Source organism: Chiloscyllium plagiosum, unplaced genomic scaffold (assembly GCF_037043375.1).
Source record: "Chiloscyllium plagiosum isolate Xiang-an unplaced genomic scaffold, Cpla_swu_hap1 HiC_scaffold_6, whole genome shotgun sequence".
Lineage (NCBI taxonomy): Eukaryota > Metazoa > Chordata > Chondrichthyes > Orectolobiformes > Hemiscylliidae > Chiloscyllium > Chiloscyllium plagiosum.
The window spans coordinates 70,069,041-70,090,004 of record NW_028270144.1 but is presented as its reverse complement, the minus strand read 5'-3'; the positions used below and the strand labels follow the sequence as shown (position 1 = coordinate 70,090,004).

At 42.3% G+C, this 20,964-nt stretch overlaps 1 protein-coding gene across 3 annotated transcripts in view; it reads left to right on the top strand.

The window, feature by feature from the left end:
- mitd1 (MIT, microtubule interacting and transport, domain containing 1) overlaps positions 1-20,704 on the top strand; it is a 42,540-nt gene extending 21,836 nt beyond the window's left edge. The window contains exons 8-9 of one of the 3 annotated variants that reach the window (XM_043691675.2): positions 17,620-17,737; positions 18,147-20,704. In XM_043691675.2, the coding sequence (XP_043547610.1) occupies positions 17,620-17,715 (96 nt within the window). In that variant the 3' untranslated portion in view covers positions 17,716-17,737; positions 18,147-20,704. The other 2 variants (XM_043691676.2, XM_087988087.1) reach the window with 2 other exon arrangements.
- The last annotated feature ends 260 nt before the right edge of the window (positions 20,705-20,964 follow it).

Sequence of the window (20,964 nt, the reverse complement as noted above, 5' to 3'; positions counted from 1 at the left end):
ACCCCACAGCATAGATTACATGCTCTCTGATGCTGTTCTGAAATCCCACCTTTCAACTCAAGAGTCCCCATGCATCACCATCCTTATCCCCTTGAGTATAAATGTCTCTTTCCCCTCCCAAGATTAGATTCCCCAAACCCGTTCTACCATTGATTCTCCACCGTCTCCAAATTCTTTGGAAATTTCAAGAGATTGACACTCAGGACTGCCCTGAACTGTGACTGACTTGTTCAGTCAGCTCCTAGACCTGACTGACCAGATCCCTGTCAGCTTGTGCTGGTTGTACAGGAGAGATCCCTGGACCTTAAGCATCCTGAACAAATGGCTGACCACAACAGAGGCAAAGGTCTGTGTATGGACTATGCCCATGATCTCTAACAGACCCTTTGGGACTAACCCCCAACAGTTTCTGACATGTCCAATTTGTTGAATGAACATGTTTGCTACTCAGGCAGCTGGCACCTACTGTAAGTGTTACATCTTGTTTGCCATACAGTCAGATGTTTCTGGACCACACTCCCAACCACCATTTCAACAGTGACAGGCAACTTGTGTCTGTGCTTAAAAAAAAACTCTTCAGAACAGCAGTAAAGACAGCCTTTGGCTCTGAATGAAGTGCCAACAAGCAAGGCAATTCACGGTATGGAGGTTGCAAGCATACAAGTAGGTGTAAAATCAGCAAGTTATTTTTGTAAATAAATTTATTAGCAAATTATTTTAACTTTACAAACATATAAAATTATTGAAAAAAACAAACAAATATCAGTATAATAAAAAGAAAAAACACAAATTACAATACAACTACTATCTACTAACTGTTAACCTACCCTATAATACAAAGCAAACCCTAACACTGTACAAAGCAACACCAAAAAAAGAAAGAAAAGCAAAAACAGAAAAAACCCCACAAAATACAAAATAGCTATGCTCAGCGCAAAGCTCCCAAACAAAGGAACAGGAGCATTGCATGTATACCTGTATAAACTCGGGAAATACCCACAAGGGCCCAGGGCTTGACAAATCTAACCATCCTGGTTAAACAAATGCCCTAGTTAAGATAACTGATAAATCTATATCCAAATAACTCAAGTAGGGCTGCCATGTCTTATATAAATTGTCTGTTGTGTGGTGCACCATGTTTGTAAAAAAGTCCAAGGGAATGTGCTCCATAATTAATTTCTGCCATCCCAGCAAGCCCGATAGCTTCTCAGACACCCAGTTCATCAGAATATTCTTCTGTGCACAGTGTGCACGAATATTAAATAGTTTCTTCCCACGCCCGTCTAAAGATGGTAAATTTGGTAAACCTAAGAGGAGCGAGATCGGGTCTACTTTGACTTCAGTCCTCAATACCCTCCCTATCTCTCCCGCCACAGTGCTCCAATAAACACGGAGCCTGTGGTATGTCCAGAAGAAATGGGTAAGAGTACCTACACTTATTTTACATTTGGGGCACACTGGAGATGCCCCTTTTTTAAACTTCGCCAGACGGTCTAGTGCCAGATGAGCCCAGTGCTGAATTTTTAACCGTGTAGCGCATGTCTTATTACAGATTGAGATCTTTCAAGTATTCTCCCATGTGTTCTCCCATTTTTCAGAAGAGATCTCCACTCCCAGCTCTTGCTCCCAGACCTCTGATAACCGGTTAGTATCCTGCCAGGCCCTGCCATCAAGTAGCCAATAGAGGGCACGAACCGAAAGGGTCCTTGTGGAACGTAGCAATAACCTCTCTGTATTGGGCTTATAGGGCTTAGTGAGAAGCAAAGTTTCTTCTGGATGAAATCCCTAACCTGAAAAAAAACGGAAAAGATCTCTGCTGGGTAACCCGCATTTGCGGCTCAGTTGCTCAAAAGACATCATAATCTCCCCCTCAAACAAGTCTTCCAAACTAGAAACTCCTCTCGCTGCCCATAGTTTGAACCCTGAGTCCATCATCCCTGGTCAGAACCCTGGCATGCCAACTATAGGCATAAATGGTGAAGTATTGGATAAACAACCCTCACTCTGACGCATCGCCCTCCATGCCTTGTCTGTACTAATGACAATGGGGTTCCGGCAATGGTCCATAACTGTCTTCATCTTATCCATGAACAACAGGTTAATAAGAGGGCACTTTGCTTGGGAGGCCTCGATATCCAGCCATATTGAGTTTGGACCTACCCAATCGCAGACAAAGGACAGCAGGGAACTCAATTGATACCTCCTGATGTCTGGGAAATCAACTCCGCCCCTTCCATGAGGCAACTGCAATTTAGTAAGTTTGATGAGGGGCCTACCATGATACCAGGCAAAGGAACCAAACCACCCCAAACGTTTTTGCAGCGTTGACCTGGGAAACATTATAGGGAGCATACGCATGGGACAAAGCAAACGAGGAAGGACATTAATCTTAATGAGAGATATTCGGCCCAGCCATGAAATTGGAAGAGCCTCTCATCTCTGGAGATCTCGCCTAATATTGTCAAACAAGTGAGCAAAGTTAGTTCGAAATAACAGATCAAACTTGGGGGTAATAAAAATGCCTAGGTACCTGAACCCTGCCCGTGACAACTTAACATGGAACTTAGGGCCACCTTCGACTTCTGGTACATCCTTAACGTTCCCCAAAGGCATAGCCTCCGATTTTGCAAAGTTAATCTTATGTCCTGAAATAGCCCCAAATGAATTGATACATTGTATCAAATAGGGTACGGAGGTCATTGGGTTTGATTAAAAACAGAAAGACATCATCCACGTACAGTGTAATCTTGTGTGCTTTCAATCCCACTTCCAGAGCGGTTATGTGGACGTTCTGACGAATGGCCTCTGCCAGCGGCTTTATCACCAATGTAAACAACAACGGTGAGAGGGGGCAGCCTTGCTGATTACCCCTACCAATCCTAAAATTCCCAGACATGACCGCAGCCAGAGGGTGGCGATATAAAACCTCCACCCACCTAGCAAAGACTCCACCCAACCCAAACTGTTCTAAAACATAAAAAAGATACGGCCATTCCACCCGGTCAAGTGATTTCGCTGCATCTAAGGAAATCACCAACCCCTGAAGCGATCATTGCTGACAAGCTTGAACCATATTCAACAACCTTCTACTATTATTAGAGGACCTACGGCCCCTTATAAAGCCTGTCTGTCCCTCTTTAATAATATGGGGCAACACTCTTTCCAATCTCAGCGCCAGGACCTTGGACAGAATCTTGAAATCTGAATTTAATAGAGAGATAGGCCTGTATGAGGCACAATCCTCAGGAACCCTCCCCTTCTTAAGAATTAGGGAAATACTAGCTTCGCTCAAAGATGGTGGTAGGCATTCATGCATATAGGAGTGATTGTACATCTCCAACATCAACCTGACAGAATCCCAACAAACTCCTTATAAAACTCACCCGGGAGACCATCAAGGCCAGGCGCTTTCCCACTCTGAAGTTGCTAGCTGCCTCCTGTATTTCCTGAACTGTCAACAGGGCATTAAGGAGAGAGGCCTGTTTCAAGGTTACCCCTGGGAGGTCCAGTTTCTTAAAAAAGGTCTCCCTTTTAGCCCTCCTGTCCTTGCAACCTTCAGACCGATACAGTTCAGAGTAAAAGCTCTGAAAAGCCTCATTAATCTTTCTAACATCATATGTAAGGACCCAGGCGCTGTCTCTGATTACAGTAGTGGATTGAGGGGCATACTTTTTTCCTCGTCAGGTACGCTAAATACTTCCCTGGCCTATTCCAATATTCGAACAGCCTTTGTCTAGTAAAAGGAAGGTTTTTTTTGCGTTTTTGTGTCAGTATTGAATTCAAGGCAGCCCGGAGGGCCATGATCCGCTGTAGCTTAGTCACCGAAGGCCACACAAAATGTGCCGCCTTGACGGCTTTCAACCATGTCTCAAGTAGACACTGCTGTTCCTCCTTCTGTCATTTCCGGCTAGCTGAATAGGAAATAGCTAAACTCCTAGGTAAGGCCTTAGCAGTCTTCCACAGTATAGATGGACTATTAGCCGTGCCTGAGTTGATAGTCAATAATTCCTGAAACTCCTTCAAAACATCAGAGTCATAGAAATGTACAGCATGGAAACAGACCCTTCGGTCCAACCCTTCCATGCCGACCAGATATTCAAATCCAATCTAGTCCCACCTGCCAGCGCCAGGCTCATATCCCTCCAAACCCTTCCTATTCATATACCCATCCAAATGCTTCTTAAATGTTGCAATTGTACTAGCCTCCACCACATCCTTCGGCAGCTCATTCCATACACGTACCACCCTCTGCATGAAAAAGTTGCCCCTTAGGTCTCTTTTATATCTTTCCCCTCTCACCCTAAATCTATGCCCTCTAGTTCTGGACTCCCCGACCCCAGGGAAATTACTTTGTCTATTTATCCTATCCATGCCCCTCATAATTTTGTAAACCTCCATAAGGTCACCACTCAGCCTCTGACGCTCCAGGGAAAACAGTCCCAGCCTGTTCAGCCTCTCCCTGTAGCTCAGATCCTCCAACCCTGGCAACATCCTTGTAAATCTTTTCTGAACCCTTTCAAGTTTCACAACATCTTTCCAATAGGAAGGAGACCAGAATAGCATGCAATATTCCAACAGTTGCCTAACAAATGTCCTGTACAGCCGCAACATGACCTCCCAACTCCTGTACTCAATACTCTGACCAATAAAGGAAAGCATACCAAACGCCTTCTTCACTATCCTATCTACCTGTGACTCCACTTTCAAATAGCTATGAACCTGCACTCCAAGATCTCTTTGTTCAGCAACATTTCCTAGACCTTACTATTAAGTGTGTAAGTCCTGCTAAGATTTGCTTTCCCAAAATGCAGCACCTCGCATTTATCTGAATTAAACTCCATCTGCCACTTCTCAGCCCACTGGCCTATCTAGTCCAACTCCTGTTGTAATCTGGAGGTAACCCTCTTCGCTGTCCACTACACTTCCAATTTCGGTGTCATTTGCAAACTTACTAACTGTACCTCTTATGCTCGCATCCAATCATTTATGCAAATGACAAAAAGTAGAGGACCCAGCACCGATCCTTGTGCCACTCCACTGGTCACAGGCCTCCAGTCTGAAAAACAACCCTCCACCACCACTCTGTCTTCTACCTTTGAGCCAGTTCTGTATCCAAATGGCTAGTTCTCCCTGTATTCCATGAGATCTAGCGCAGCAGGTCAGGCAGCATCCGGGGAACAGGAGAATCGACGTTTCGGGCATAAGCCCTTCTTCAGGAATGAGGAAAGTTTGTCCAGCAGGCTAAGATAAAAGGTAGGGAGGAGGGACTTGGGGGAGGGGCGTCGGAAATGTGATAGGTGGAAAGAGGTCAAGGTGAGAGTGATAGGTCAGACTGGGGTGGGGGCGGAGAGGTGAGGAAGAAGATTGCAGGTTAGGAAGGCGGTGCTGAATTCGATGGATTTCACTGAGACAAGGTGGGGGGAGGGGAATTGAGGGAACTGGTGAAATCCGAGTTCATCCCTTGTGGTTGGAGGGTTCACAAGGGATGAACTCGGATTTCACCAGTTTCCTCATTTCCCCTCCTCCCACCTTGTCTCAGTGAAATCCATCGAATTCAGCACCGCCTTCCTAACCTGCAATCTTCTTCCTCACCTCTCCGCCCCCACCCCAGTCTGACCTATCACCCTCACCTTGACCTCTTTCCACCTATCACATTTCCGACGCCCCTCCCCCAAGTCCCTCCTCCCTACCTTTTATCTTAGCCTGCTGGACAAACTTTCCTCATTCCTGAAGAAGGGCTTATGCCCGAAACGTCGATTCTCCTGTTCCCTGGATGCTGCCTGACCTGCTGCGCTTTTCTAGCAACACATTTTCAGCTCTGATCTCCAGCATCTGCAGACCTCACTTTCTCCTTCCATGAGATCTAACCTTGCTAATCAGTCTCCCATGGGGAACCTTGTCAAACGCCTTACTGAAGTCCATATAGATCACATCTACTTCTTTACCCTCATCAATCTTCTTTGTTACTTCTTCAAAAAACTCAACCAAGTTTGTGAGACATGATTTCCCACGCACAAAGCCATGTTGACTATCCCGAATCAGTCCATGCCTTTCCAAATACATATACATCCTGTCCCTCAGGATTCCCTCCAACAACTTGCCCACCACTGAGGTCAGTCTCACCAGTCTATAGTTCCCTGGCTTGTCTTTACCGCCCTTCTTCTTCAGTGGCACCATGTTAGCCAACCTCCAGTCTTCCGACACCTCACCTGTGACTATCGATGATACAAATATCTCAGCAAGAGGCCCAGCAATCACTTCTCTAGCTTCCCACAGAGTTTGAGGGTACACCTTATCAGGTCCTGGGGATTTATCCACCTTTAACCGTTTCAAGACATCCAGCACTTCCTCCTCTGTAATCTGGACATTTTGCAAGATGTCACCATCTATTGCCCTATGGTCTATATCTTCCATATCCTTTTCCACAGTAAATACTGATGCAAAATACTCATTTAGTATCTTCCCTATTTTCTGTGGCTCCACACAAAGGCCGCCATGCTGATCTTTGAGGGGCCCTATCCTCTCCCTGGTTACCCTTTTGTCCTTAATATATTTGTAAAAACCCTTTGAATTCTCCTTAATTCTATTTGCCATAGCTATCTCATGTCCTCGTTTTGCCCTCCTGATTTTCCTCTTAAGTATACTCCTACTTTCTTTCTCCTCTTCTAAGAATTCACTCAGTCTATCCTGTCTATACCTGACATATGCTTCCTTCTTTTTCTTAACCAAACCCTCAATTTCTTTCATCATCCAGCATTCCCTATACCTACCTGCCTTCCCTTTCACCCTGACAGGAATATACTTTCTCTGGATTCTTGTTATCTCATTTCTGAAGACTTCCCGTTTTCCAGCTGTCCCTTTACCTGCGAACACCTGCCTCCAATCAGCTTTCGAAAGTTCTTGCCTCACACTGCCAAAATTGGCCTTTCTCCAATTTAGAACTTCAACTTTTAGATCTGGTCTATCCTTTTCCATCATTATTTTAAATCTAATAGAATTATGGTCGCTGGCCCCAAAGTGCTCCCCTACTGACACCTCAGTCACCTGCCCTGCCTTCTTTCCCAAGAGTAAGTCATTTTGCACCTTTTCCAGTAGGTACATCCACGTACTGAATCAGAAAATTGTCTTGTACACACTTAACAAATTCCTCTGCATCTAAACCCTTAACACGATGGCAGTCCCAGTCTATGTTTGGAAAGTGAAAATCCCCTACCATAACCACCCTATTATTCTTACAGATAGCTGAGATCTCCTTACAAGTTTGTTTCTCAATTTCCCTCTGACTATTGGGGGGTCTATAATACAATCCCACTAAGGTGATCATCTCTTTCTTATTTCTCAGTTCCACCCAAATAACTTCCCTTAAGGAGAAAAGGATCCAAACGCCAGTGCCGCAAACCTAGCCCCTAACTCTTGGCCTTAACCTCCAAATACACTGCTGCAGGATCAGCGATAGCTATATTCTCAATTTTACAACCCATAATCGAATTCAGAAGGGCCGAGGGAGCCAGAAAGAGTTCAATCCTCGTGTGACATTTATGTGGGTTTGAAAAAAAGGTGAAGTCCCTGCCGGTAGGGTGAAGACATCTCCAAATATCCACCAGCCCTAATTCCTCGCATAAGTCAACCACCTGCTTGGCCTGCAAAGAAATAGTTGGGGGCCCACAAGGCATTCTGTTCACTGTCAGATCCAAAAGACAATTAAAATTCCTCCCTATAATAATGTGCCATGTTCTAAAAGCATTCAACTTAGAGAAAGCACTAATCAAAGATTTGAGGGGATGCGCCGGAGGACGGTAGATATTTAAAATGCCATATTCCTCCCCATATATCAGGGCTTTAAGTATCACATCTTTCACCTGCTCTAATAATGTGAATGGAAGATTTTTCTGGATAAGTACTGCCACTCCCCTACTTTTAGTAGTAAAGGATGAAAAGAATACCCAGTCATAACTCCCCTGTTGTAATTTCAGGAGTTCCCCATCATCAACCCTTTCCCTCTTAAGGCTAGAAAGCACTTTTTTCTTTTAACAGGCGAATGACTTCCCTTAATGTTCCAGGTGCACCATTTAATACGACACGTAGCCATATCCCCTTTTCAGAGTCCCTCGAATCCCTGGGAGAGAGAACCCTGTTTACAAAGCACCGAGCATAAGTAAATAAAGACTCATAGACTCATATACAAAAACTACTCTATCATAACTATAAACAACTATTACTACCAAAAAACTACAAAAAAAAAAGCAACTATAAAACCTTGAATGGAAGACTCTTCCCCCAGCCACAAGGTTTTTAGCTTTATCCGCCGAGTCAAACTGAGTCCTCGTGGCTGAAATGGAGCACTGCGGGGTATCTCATGGAGTACTGGATGCCCAGGTTTCTCAGCCTCTTTTTAACTTCATCAAAGGACTTCCTCTTTCGAATTACAGCTGCAAAGAAATCCTGGAAAATCATGATTTTTGACCCCTTGTACAGCAGTGTCTGCGGATCTTTTCGCAGGGATCTGGAAGCTTCTATGACTTTTTGCTTGTCCTTATATGAATGGAAGTGCACTAGTACCGAGCGGGGGCGCAGCACCGGCCCTGACCTGTGCACTGTAACCCGATATGCCCTTTCAATCTGTAGCCTGCTGGACTCGATGTGAAGGCCCAAAAACGTCAGCAGCCAGTTTTCAAAGAAGCTGACTGGCTGCGCACCTTCCTCACCTTTAGGGAGCCCAACAATTCGGAGATTTATTCTCCTACCACGTTTTTTGAGGTCGTCGATATGGTCTCGCGAGGCCCGCGCCTCCCGCTCCAGCACCTGGATTCGACTGGATGAGGACTCCATTGTAGCTTCCGAGGCCTTAGTTCAACTTTCCACCTCCTCCAGCCTCTCCCCGAGGCCCTGGATCTCCTGCTCATGCTTCTGCAGCATGGATGCAATAGGTTGGACCTGGACACGAATCTCCTCAGGGATTTCCTCAATCGCAGCCACAACTTTCAAGGTAACTCTCTCCATTATCGCAGCCAATTCCTGTGAGTCTGCCAGGTCCCCGGGAGGTTCAGGAGAGGCTGCTACTGCTGCAGTCTCTGGTGTTGTAGGTGCTGCAGGGGAGTGTCCTCCCTGCTGCTGTTTGCTTGCGCCTTTTCCCTTTGGAATCCTTCCCACTCCCAAATATTAACAAATATGTGTTCTGGAAGGTTTTAAACTAATAATTCCACCACATAGGTTGGCCAGGGATGGCAAAAAACACCAGTATGCCTTGGCTGTTAGGCAGAGCTGTCCACAGCAGTTCTACAGAATCGCGGCCATCTTGCCTAGTCAAAAATCAGCAAGTGTTAAGAGAGCCAAGAAGCAGCCCTGAGATTCAGTCTGATGCATTCTGTGAGCTAAATTCCTGTCTATACACACACTGTCCCCAAAGTAGTCTTCTCAAAGCCAGTTACTGCTGCACACTGCATGTGTCTTGTGAATAGCTGCCAATATTTCAAGGAAGTGTCAGGATGTTTGTGATGAGTTCTCACCTGCTGGATGACACTGTCCATAGATGACAGCTGTGTGTGGCTGATGACCGTGGATTGTCCCCTTAGCAGCTCCTGCCCAGTACCCAAAATGGAGGTAATTCGGAGCAAGTGGTGAGCTGAATCTATCATCTCCATGTGCTGGTAACCTTGTTAACTTCTCCCACTTCAAATTTAATAATACGAGAGTCTTAATATTAATAAAGCGAGTTGTGATGTTAACAAAGTGTTTAACAAGCATTAATGACCATTAATTTTCATTCCACTGCTACCTAGCGAGAATCTCGCAATTCCACATTGAGTAGCATAAAAGACGAAGCGAGAATGATCTCACTGTCGAGATAGACTTCAATACATCTGTCACTTGATTTTGCCACACATCGTAGCTGGGTCACCTAGACCCTAAAAGATAGAATTCCTTGAGGAGGTAATGAGCAAGTTAGACGAAGGAGAGCCAATGGACGTGATCTATTTGGATTTCTAGATGATCTTTCACAGGGTGCTACACAGTAGGTTGCTAAATAAGCTAAGAACCCATGGTATTAGGAGCAAGATACTTGCATGGATAGAGGGTTAGCTGACTGGCAGAAAGCAGAGAGTAGGGATAAAGGGTTTTTTTTCAGGATCGTAGCCGGTGGTTAGTGGAGGTCCTCAGATGGCAGTATTGGGACCACAGTTATTTATGTTGTTCATTAGCGATCTGGACAATGGAACTGAGTGCATTATTGCTAGGTCTGGAGATGACACAAAGATAAGTGGAGGGATAGGTAGCATTGAGGAAGGGGAGAGGCTACAGGAGGATTTTGGCTAGGAGAAAGTGGGCAAAGAAGTAGCAGATGGACTACCGTGTGGGAAAGTGTGAGGTCATGCACTTTGGTAGGATGAATAGAGGAATTGGCTATTTTCTAAATGGGGAAAGGCTTTGGAAATCTGAAGCATAAAGAGTCTTAGGAGTCCTAGCTTAGGCTTTTAGTAAGGTTGACATGCAGGCAGTTTGCACTTGGGAAGGCAAATGCAACGTTATAATTCAGAACATATTTAAAATACTGTGCGCAGTTTTGTATCTGAAAAAAGAACCGTCCCGGAATGAAGGGCTTGTCATATGACGAGCAGTTGAGGACTGTCTCTGTACTCAGTGGAGTTTAGAAGGATGAGGGGGATCTCATTGAAACAGAATGCTGAGAAGCCTAGGTACAATGGATGTGAAGAGGATGTTTAACTTAATAGTAGAGACTAGGACCCGAGTGCACAGCCTCAGAGTGAAGGGATGAACCTTTAGAAATGAAATGAGGAAGAATTTCTTCAACCAGGGGCTGGTCAATTTGTGGAATGCATTGCCGCAGAGGATTGTGGAGACCCAAGTCTTTGAGTGTATGTAAGGCAGAGATAGACAAGCTCTTGATTAGTAAGACAGATGAATGGGGTTGAGAAACATGTCAGCCATGTTTGAATGATAGAGCAGACTTGATGGACCGAATGGCCTAATTCTCCTCTTATATCTTATGGTCCTATTATGGGTTTCCAACATCTACAGAATATTATTTTCACATCTTTACATCGACTTGATGTTGACATCAATGTTCAGCAGGGCAATTCTGATCATAACTTCCAACTTTCCACAGTTAATGACATAAATTTGTATTTTAGAATTTTCAGTTCAATTTAGTCCATAAGAAGTTAGCACTATTGCTTTATCATTATTCTCAAAGCAAAACCCAAACTAATGCATTCTGAAGTAGTATCTTTGGCCTTGAAACATTAACTCAGTTTCTCTCTCCATAGATTCTGCCAGACCTGCTGGCTGTCTGCACTATTTTGTTTTTCTTTTGGATTTCTAGCAACTGCAATATTTTGGTTTTATCCAGACCCATTGTGAGGAGATCTTATTATTCTGAAGAATAAAATGTAATTCTGGATAAGTTAATAGTTTGCACAGAGTGAGACTTGAGAGGTCCACAAGGAGACAGCTCGAGAAACTAAGTATGAAGGTTTAGAGCAGCAATGGGTGTGATGTATAAATGAAGGGAGATGATTTTGGATGCTGGATGATCATCAGTAGTGCTGTCGAGCAGCACCTGCTCAACAAAAACCTACTCAGTGATGCCCAGTTTGAGTTCTGCCAGGTCCACTCAGCTCCTGACCTCATTACAGCCTTGATTCAAACATGGACAAAAGAGCTGAATTCCAGAGGTGAGGTGAGAGTGACAGGTCCTTAGCATCAAGGCAGCATTTGACAAGTGTAGCATCAAAGAGTCCTAACAAAGAGGGAAGATGGTTCTGATTCTGGTTGTTGAAGGTCAGTTATCTTAGCTCCAAGATTACTCTGCAGGAGTTCCTCACAATAGTGTCCTAGACCCAAGCATCTTCAGCTGCTTCATTAATAATCATCCCTCCATCTTAAGGTCAGAACTGGAGATGTGCATTCATGAGTGTGCAACGTACAGCACTGCTTGTGGCTCCTCAGATACTGAAGCAACCAACGTTCAAATGCAACAGGGTATGGACAATAAAGGCTTGAACTAACAAGTGGCAAGTAACATTGCGTGGCACGTGTGATGTCAATGACCTTCTCCAAGAAGAGATAATCTAACCACCATGCCTTGACATTTGTGGCATGATTAACACTGAATTCCCCTCTTTCAACCTCCTGAAGGTTACCATTGAGCAGAAACACAACTCATCTTGCAATGTAAATAAGAGTGGCAACAAGAGCAGGTCCAAGGCTTGAAATACTGCAGTGAGTGACTCATCTCCTGACTACCAAAAGCCTTTCCACTATCTACAAGGCACAAGTTAGAAGTGTGATGGAATAATTCCCAATTACCTCTGTGTACACCTTTAATGGTACAAGACGTTTGATACCACCCAGGACAAAGTAGCCCACTTGATTGGCACCATATCCAAAAGCATCCATACCCTCCACCACTGACACTCAGTAGCAGCAGTGTGTATTACCTACAAGATGTGCTACAGAAATGCCTCAAAAAGATTCTTAGGCAACCTCTACCAAACCCATGACAACTTCTATCTAGATGGACAAGGGCGGCATATACACGAAAACGCTACCGCCTCCAAGCCAGTCAACGTCCTGATTTGGGAATATCTGACTCTTCCTTCATTTTTGCTGTGTCAACCTCCTGGAATTACCTCCATAATGGCATTGTGAGTCTACCTACAGCATATATACTGTAGTTGTCCAAGAAAACAGTTCATCACCACCTTCTGAAGGGTAACTAGGGATGGGCAATTAATGCTGGCCCAGCCAGCTTCACCAGTGTCCCACCAGAGACTTAAATGAAAATCATCTGTTGAACTTGAAGATTTGCTTAGAACATTAAGTTGCACAGGGATAGATGCAATCCGAATAAAATATCAGAAATAAATGAAAGAGAAATTTTTGCAGACACCACAAAAGACAGAGCAAGTTGTGCCCAATTCATATGTTCATTCCAGAACAACTTATCGGTATTCTGATGTAATTTTTCAGCCTCTTATGTCTGTTCTTGCATAGGTGGAAAACAAACTGAGGATAACTGTACCTTCCATGTATAAGGAATTAATAATCTCTGATTCTTTTTGGAGAGCGTAATTCAGTTTCACCTTCCCAAATATTACTTGGAAAGTCTCATCTCTTAACTGTTAATGCTCACTATTAACACGCCACTACTATAAGCAAATCAGGTAAAAGTATGATTTCTTCAGAAGAGATTTTTAAAAAAGCATTGAGTAAGGAAGATCAGAAATAGACATAGAATTTAGAGGCATTTAGATGTACAGCACAGAAACAGACCCTTCTGTACATCACGTCGATACCTACCAAATATTCAAAACTAATCCAGTCCCATTTGCCAGCACTTGGCTCATATCCCTCTAAACACTTCTTACTCATATACCCATCCAGATGCGTTTTAAATGCTATAATTGTACCAGTCTCCACCACTTCCTCTGGCAGCTCATTCCATACACGCACCACCCTTAAAAGTTGCCCCTTATGTCCGTTTTAAATTTTCCCCCCTCTCACTCTGAACCTATGCCCTCTAGTTCTGGATTCCCCCATCCCAGGGATTAGACTGTATCTATTTATCCTATCCATGCCCTCATATTTTATAAACCTCTGTAAGGTCACCCCTTAGCCTCCACCACTCCAGGGAAAGTAGCCCCAGCCTATACAGCCTCTCCCTATAGCTTAAACCCTCCAACTCTGGCAACGTCCTTGTAAATCTTTTCTGAATCCTTTCAAGTTTCACAACACCTTTCCTATAGCAGGGAGACCAGAATTGCACATAGTATTCCAAAAGTGGCCTAACCATGTCCTATACAGCCGTGTAACATGACCTCCCAACTCCTATACTCAATGCAATGACTACTAAAGGCAAACATACCAAACACTTTCACTTTCCTATCTGCCTGCAACTCCACTTTCAAGGAACAATGAACCTGCATGCCAAGATCTCTTTCTTCAGCAACACTCCCCAGGACCTTATAAGTCTTGCCCCAATTTGCCTTTCCAAAATGCAGCACCTCACATTCATCTAAATTAAACTCCATCTGCCACTCCTCGGTCCATTGTCCAATCTGATCCAGAGCTGGAAATGTGTTGCTGGAAAAGCGCAGCAGGTCAGGCAGCATCCAGGGAACAGGAGAATCGACGTTTCGGGCATAAGCCCTTCTTCAGCCCTGAAGAAGGGCTTATGCCTGAAACGTCGATTCTCCTGTTCCCTGGATGCTGCCTGACCTGCTGCGCTTTTCCAGCAACACATTTCCAGCTCTGATCTCCAGCATCTGCAGACCTCACTTTCTCCTCAATCTGATCCAGAGCCTGTTGTACTCTTGAGTTAACCTTCGCTGTCAAGTACACCTCTAATTTTGATGTCATCTGCAAACGTACTAACTATAACTTGTAATCTCCTGACTCTGATCCTGGCATGTAATGCACATGGTTTTCCAATATTAATTTAAATGATCAAAAATCTTAATTTACAACACGCATACCTAGCAGATGATAGTCTCCACTGGTATCACATTAAAAGAAATTCCTGTTGAAACCTTCCTTTTTATTAACTATAATAATCACCTCTCATCTAGCTGCCTGCATTAAAACTTAAATTTTAACCCTGAAGAATGAAAGTAAACTCTTTCTTGAAATCCTCTATATGTAGACGTCAGTGTACATCTCTCTTCCATCTGAGCTCTGAAAATAGCATTCACTACAAGATATTACTCTATATTGTTGTGGAGATTGATTTGAGAGAACAGTGCCAGTGATTTTCCAGTTAGGCCTGTTGTGATACAATATTCCATTCGTTTTTGTACCCTTTGAGGTAACAATTATTTATGATATATATTGATGACTTAGATGATAGAAGTGATGAAGTATTAGCCAAGTTTTCAGATGACACAAAAATAGGTGGGAATGCAATTAATGAGGGTGACACAAACATACTGCAGAGGGATATACGAGTGGTCAAAAACATGATGGATGGAATGCTGTTTGGGAAAATGTGAGGTTATGTACTTTGGCAAGAGGAATAGAAGGATTGAATATTATTTAAATGCAGAAAGTCTCTAGCAATGGAGAGTTTTGGGAATTCTGACTTATAAATTACAGAAAGCTAGGATATAAGTTCAGCCAGTAACAGAGAAGGCAAATGGAACACTGGTTGGTCTTTATTTCAAAGGGAATAGAGTGTAAAAATAGCTAAGTCTTACTGAATCTATACAAAGCCGAGTCAGACCATAACTGGAATACTGTGAACAGTTTTGGGTCCCTTATCAAAGGAAATTATGCTGGCATTGGATGCAGTCCAGAGAAGGTTTAACTAGGTTGACCTTAAGTATGGAGATGGTGTCTACTGAGGAGAAGTTGAAAGGATTGGGCCTGTACTCAATGGAGTTCAGAAGAATGAGGGGGCAACCTTATTGAAATACAGATGAACCTTGATTATCTGAATGAGATGGGCGGGCCATATTTCATTCAGATAATTGATTATTCAGTTGATTGATTCAATGCCTCTCCTCTGGGGCTCGGAGTTTTCTGAAGTTTCCTTTTTCCTCACTCTCCCTGCCTTGCTCCCTCTCTCTGTCTCAGGGTTTGTTTCTGAGCAGACACACACTTTGCGTGTAAGGGACCTGCAGCATTGCTGAAGCCTCCTGCCATCTCCCTACTCCGCCCCCCCCCCCCCCCCCCACCCACCCCCCCCCCCCCAAAAAAAATTAGTTCAGTGGGATTGAGACAGCAAGCACTTGCTAGGTCCGCTCCCTGTTCAGGAGACTAGGCAGCAGAACGCTGCGTGTGAGGCCTCCCCTCCCCTACCCCCCAAACTCCATCCACCCTGTCCCACCCCCTCCCCCACCTCAGGGCAGCCAGACTGGACACCAACAGCAAGACTGCTGCTGCCTTTGGGGGGGATGAGTCTCAAAATAGCACAAACACACACACACACACACACACAGCAACACACAATTTTTTACTGCAACGTTTTGACAAGTCCACCTTTGCCCTGTACAGGATAATGTTGGAGAGATTATCTGGGGAAGGGGAGGGTTAGGGTACACCCTATGTAGAACTCCAGGGAAAGTGTCAGGAGAGAGGGTGGGCAGTCAGTCATTTGGAGACGGTGCCTGGGCTTCCGTCGATGTCCAGGGCTATTCTCGGCAGCATTTCAGTAAGCCGGGTTCATTTTTAATCATTATAAACAAAAGATGCGATCAGTGTTGGAAACGTCTCTTTGATGTAATGTTCTATCAGACCTCGAGATCTCCTTCGGATAATCCGATATTTGGATAAATGAGGTTCCTCTGTGTAGAAGGGCCAGAGGGAATAATCTCAGAATAAGGGGTTGCCTGTTAGAACAGAAAGAAGGAATCTCTTTACCTTCGAGGATATGGAGTCTCAGTGGTTAAGTATATCCAAGACAGATATTTAATCAGTAAGGGAATCAAGGGTTATGAGAAAAGGCAGGAAAGTGGGAATTGAGGATTATCAGATCAGCCTGATTTCTTTGAATGGTGGAGCAGATTCAGTGGGCTGAATGGTTTATTTCTGCTCATACATGGTGAATTTCAATCCAAGATAAACTATTTTCAAATTTTGAATAATATTTGATTTACTCAAAAGGTATGTGTCATGACCATTTAAAAGAGTGGCTGTGAGTTTGTTTCTCCTAATTTAAGAGAATCACAGTTCATTCTCCATCTCACCGGCTTCTTGCTAACACTGAGTTTCCGTTCCAATAGCTTCAAATTCACATTTCTGTCATGTTTATTATTGCTATTCTTTCCTGCATTCATTCTCGCCAATTTCAACACTTCTGTCCTTTCTTGCCCCTCAACCACCAACTATCCTCATACAATTTCTGTCTTTTTTTCATATTTGATCAACACAAGATACCTTTATGTAGTAATATCAAATCAAGCATTTGCCATAATTCTCTCCCATTAGTAGATTGCATTACTTAACTAAAGCAAAATACCTCTGTCTTCCACAATTCCTGTTTCCACACCTAATCAACTGCTGGTATTTGTATGTTATCATCTAATATTCATAGATTGGGATTCAAGATTTTCTTACAGACTGGGTTTCAGGTCTTTTTCAATTGCAAGATAAGTTACAAATTGCTCATTACTTATCCCTAGACTATGAACATTTTATGCAAATTGAAACTTTTCGTAGATCATTTCTGAGGAACATCCAGTAATATGATTATTCAGTCCATTTTCTGATGTCAATTAGAATTAAGTTAAAACATGTGTGACAGTGGCAGCAATGGAGAAGTGAAAATCAGGAAACAGCATACAAAATTAAAACAGCAACATGCATTGTACATTGAAGTTAGAAATATCATAATTAAAGTAAATATTTATTAAAGTAAAGTAGAGAGCCACTTTTTTTCTGTGAAGTGGCAGTCATGCTTGTCATTAATTCAACAAAATTGCTAAGGCCGAAGTGCCATAGCCAATGGAATGTTAATTATTGAAAGATATCAGATTGAGCAGACGAGTTGGACTGAAGAATCTGTTTCCATGCTGTCTGACTTTATGACTATGTGGTAAGTTTTCTTTTTAAAATATAATAGCACTGATGATGCATCAGGTCATTTTTATGTTTCTTTTACAGGGACGATTTTCTATTGGTTACTGCGATTTTGACTTAAGACAATGCCATGAAACTACAGTGGACATTTTCCATATCAAGTATACAAAGAACTCATAATTCACAGACCCTGCTATACTGGGTATGTTAGTATCTTGTTCTGAAATTTATGAAAACTCACCCTTCACTATTGCAAAAAACAATGAAGATCCCTGAAGCTAATATTACTTGAATATATAGCACCAAACAAGCATTTTCTACACAGAAAGAACTTAAAATATTCAAACTGTTTAACTTGGAAAATTAAATGTACCAATAATTTAACAAGATTTTCTAACTGTTTATACATTATACATGTTTAGTGCAACTTTGATAAAAGTTGACAGTTCACTCACCTTATAATGTAACTCCATGTTGATTTCTGTGCATAGCTACAGTAAACAATAATTTATATATTCATCATATATTTTCGATCAGTATAGGCAGTTTTATTGAGGGATGAGGGTGGAAATGGGACACATCTTTTAAGTAACATGTCTTTCTTCTAACAGAACAAGTTCAATTTTATATCTACATTCTTGAGTCAACAATACACAAATTATACTATATGAAAGTATCAGGAATTGTGGTTCAAGTTGCATCTAGCACAAAAATTGATGGTTGCTGGAGACCAAGTCATCGTTGCAAATGTTCCTCTGGGATAGTGCCTTAACTCAACCATCTTCAACCTTCTCATCAATTACCTCCTTCATCAGAGCTCAAATGGGATGTTAATTAACAATTGAGATTAAGTTATCTGTTCCATTCTCAACTTTTGAGATACTGAAGCAGTCCACGTCTATCTGCAGAAAGACTTGGACAACATATGAACTTGGGTTGTTCAGATGGCATTCATGCCACCTCCAACAAAAGGTTGGACAAAAACCTAATCATTTACTTTTGATATTCAATGTATTACCACTGCTGACTTCTTCACTATCCAAATTTTGGAGGTCACCATTGAGCAGCAACTCATCTGATCCAGTTGCAAATAATGTGACTCCCCATTGCTTTCTACTATTTAAAAGGTACAAAATAGAAGTGATGAAATACACTCCATTTGCCTGGTTGACTACAGCTCCACCAATGTTTAGGAAGTTTAACACCATTTAGAACAAAGCAACACACAGCATTCACTGCTGTACATCAAATCTGGCCCAGTGGGAATGCAGCAAACTGCCAAAGTTTCCTCAACAGCATCTTCCAGAATTCTGAATCCACACTCAAGAATGACAAGGACAAGAAAGCAGGTACCGGGAACAATGCTATCTGCAAATTCCCTCTCAAGCACATCAGCATCCTAACTTGGAAATACTTCAATTCATCACTACAAATTTTGTAATTAACTGCAGTATGGAAGAATCTACACTCCAAGCACTACAAGGCATCAAACAGACCGACCACCACTTTCTCAAGGGTAGTTGATGCTGGTCTGGTTAGCAGTGTACATGTTACATGAATGAAATCTAAATATACATTCGTATATTTGGTTCACCATCTTGCGTGGATACTGTAATTTAGCAAACAAAGCAAAGTCATTGACCATACACAATTCAGTTATAAGAGAAACAATCCAGAGTCTTCAAGAGATTCTTAATTGGTCTCTTTACTCCACTCAAAATAACTCAAATTTCAGTCAACCTCTTTCCACAATGATTCTTGTGCGGATTTTGCAGCGGTAATTAACGTCGAGATTATTATTGCTGTCTGTTTCTGTCATAATTGTGAACAATGTCTTGAATCCACAAATGGTGCACTTCTGCAGAGGGTATGCTGTTCAAATACTTTTCCCAACCTCAACCAACTGAAATCATTGGAAACCAATTATAAGAATTTACGAGCCTTGCTGCAGAAACCCTGGATAAATTTGCACCTTGCTGGATGAGGAGTTTTTAAATGCCATACTGAATTAATAATTACCATCAAATACATCTAAGAGTTCTGCTAAAGGGATACAGTAGCATAGTAGTAATATCATTGGACTAGTCATTTAGAACCCCAAGCGTGTGGCCATGTGGTCATGCGTTTATGGCAGTGGATGAAATTGGCGTTCAATTAAAAAAAAATTGAAGAAAAGGCTAACCTAATGGAAACCATGTAAACACTATTGATTGTTGTAAAAACCCATCTGGTTCACTAAGGTCCTTTAAGCAGGAAATCTGCCATCCTTATCTGGTCGGGCCTACAGATCATTTCCAACCTACAGTAATGTGATTAACTCATAATAGCCATCTAGATAATTAGAGGTGAACAATAAATACTGGCCTGCCCAGTGATGACACATCTGATTAAGAAGTTTTGAAAAGCTAATTTTATATCTGTGGAAGATCAGATTTCTCCACTATGGCAAAACTCCCCTATTTAAAAAATAGTTCTCACCATCATTGAGAAAAGGGAAAACCACAAGACAGTGTTCTTTGCAGGCAGTTTTTGTTGAGGTCTGTGGTAAGAACTTTGGCTCAGGTTTTTTATGCAGTGATACAGTCTTACATTCATAAATTATTTGTCAAGAAATATGGCATTTCAAAGAAAAGTGTACTTTCACTGTGGGTACTGTGTTTTTCAGAAGATAGCTTGGAATTTAGTGGTAATGCTTCTTTATTTCTAAAAAGAAATCTTTAATCATGAAACTACTGAGGCATAAAGCAATATTGACAGGTACAATACAAATGTAACAAAAATTATTGCTGTTCAGAAGTGTCTGACTTCCATGATTTTCCAAGTGACCATGACTTAAAGTGTTTGTGCGATTTTATCAAAGCAACCTTAGTTGCCTTCCTAATTTCCTTTCTGTACATGAATCTACTGTCTGATGGTGTATATAAATCTTAGGATGACCAATTAAATCAAATATTTTAAAAATACATCTAAGTCAGTTTTCATGTAGAATGTGCTGGTGTATATATGTAAGTCAAATACATTAATGCAATCTGTTCAGTTCAGTGTTACAAATGGTTGTGTCTCCTGACATTGCGCATAAGGAAAGTTCTGCACATGCAGACTTTGTGAAATGATCCATCAATAAAACAAAACATGACAGTGTCTAAATAAGCACAATAAATATCAGCAAACAGAATGGAATGGTGTCACTTGCAGTCCTGGCAGAAATACTGCACAAGGTCACTTTGCACATGCATTCTAAGAGCACTTTGGCGGTGTCAGCAATCTCATTATTAAACTGAATAGCATCTAAGGAGATTCCACTTTATGAGCCTTATGAACCCAAATCCAAGTGAACTCCCCATCCTGCAATCATTAACATCTCAAGTTCATCAAAACTTTTGTCTCAAGACCATAATTCTGGGCACATAACATCGGGTCTGCTCCACA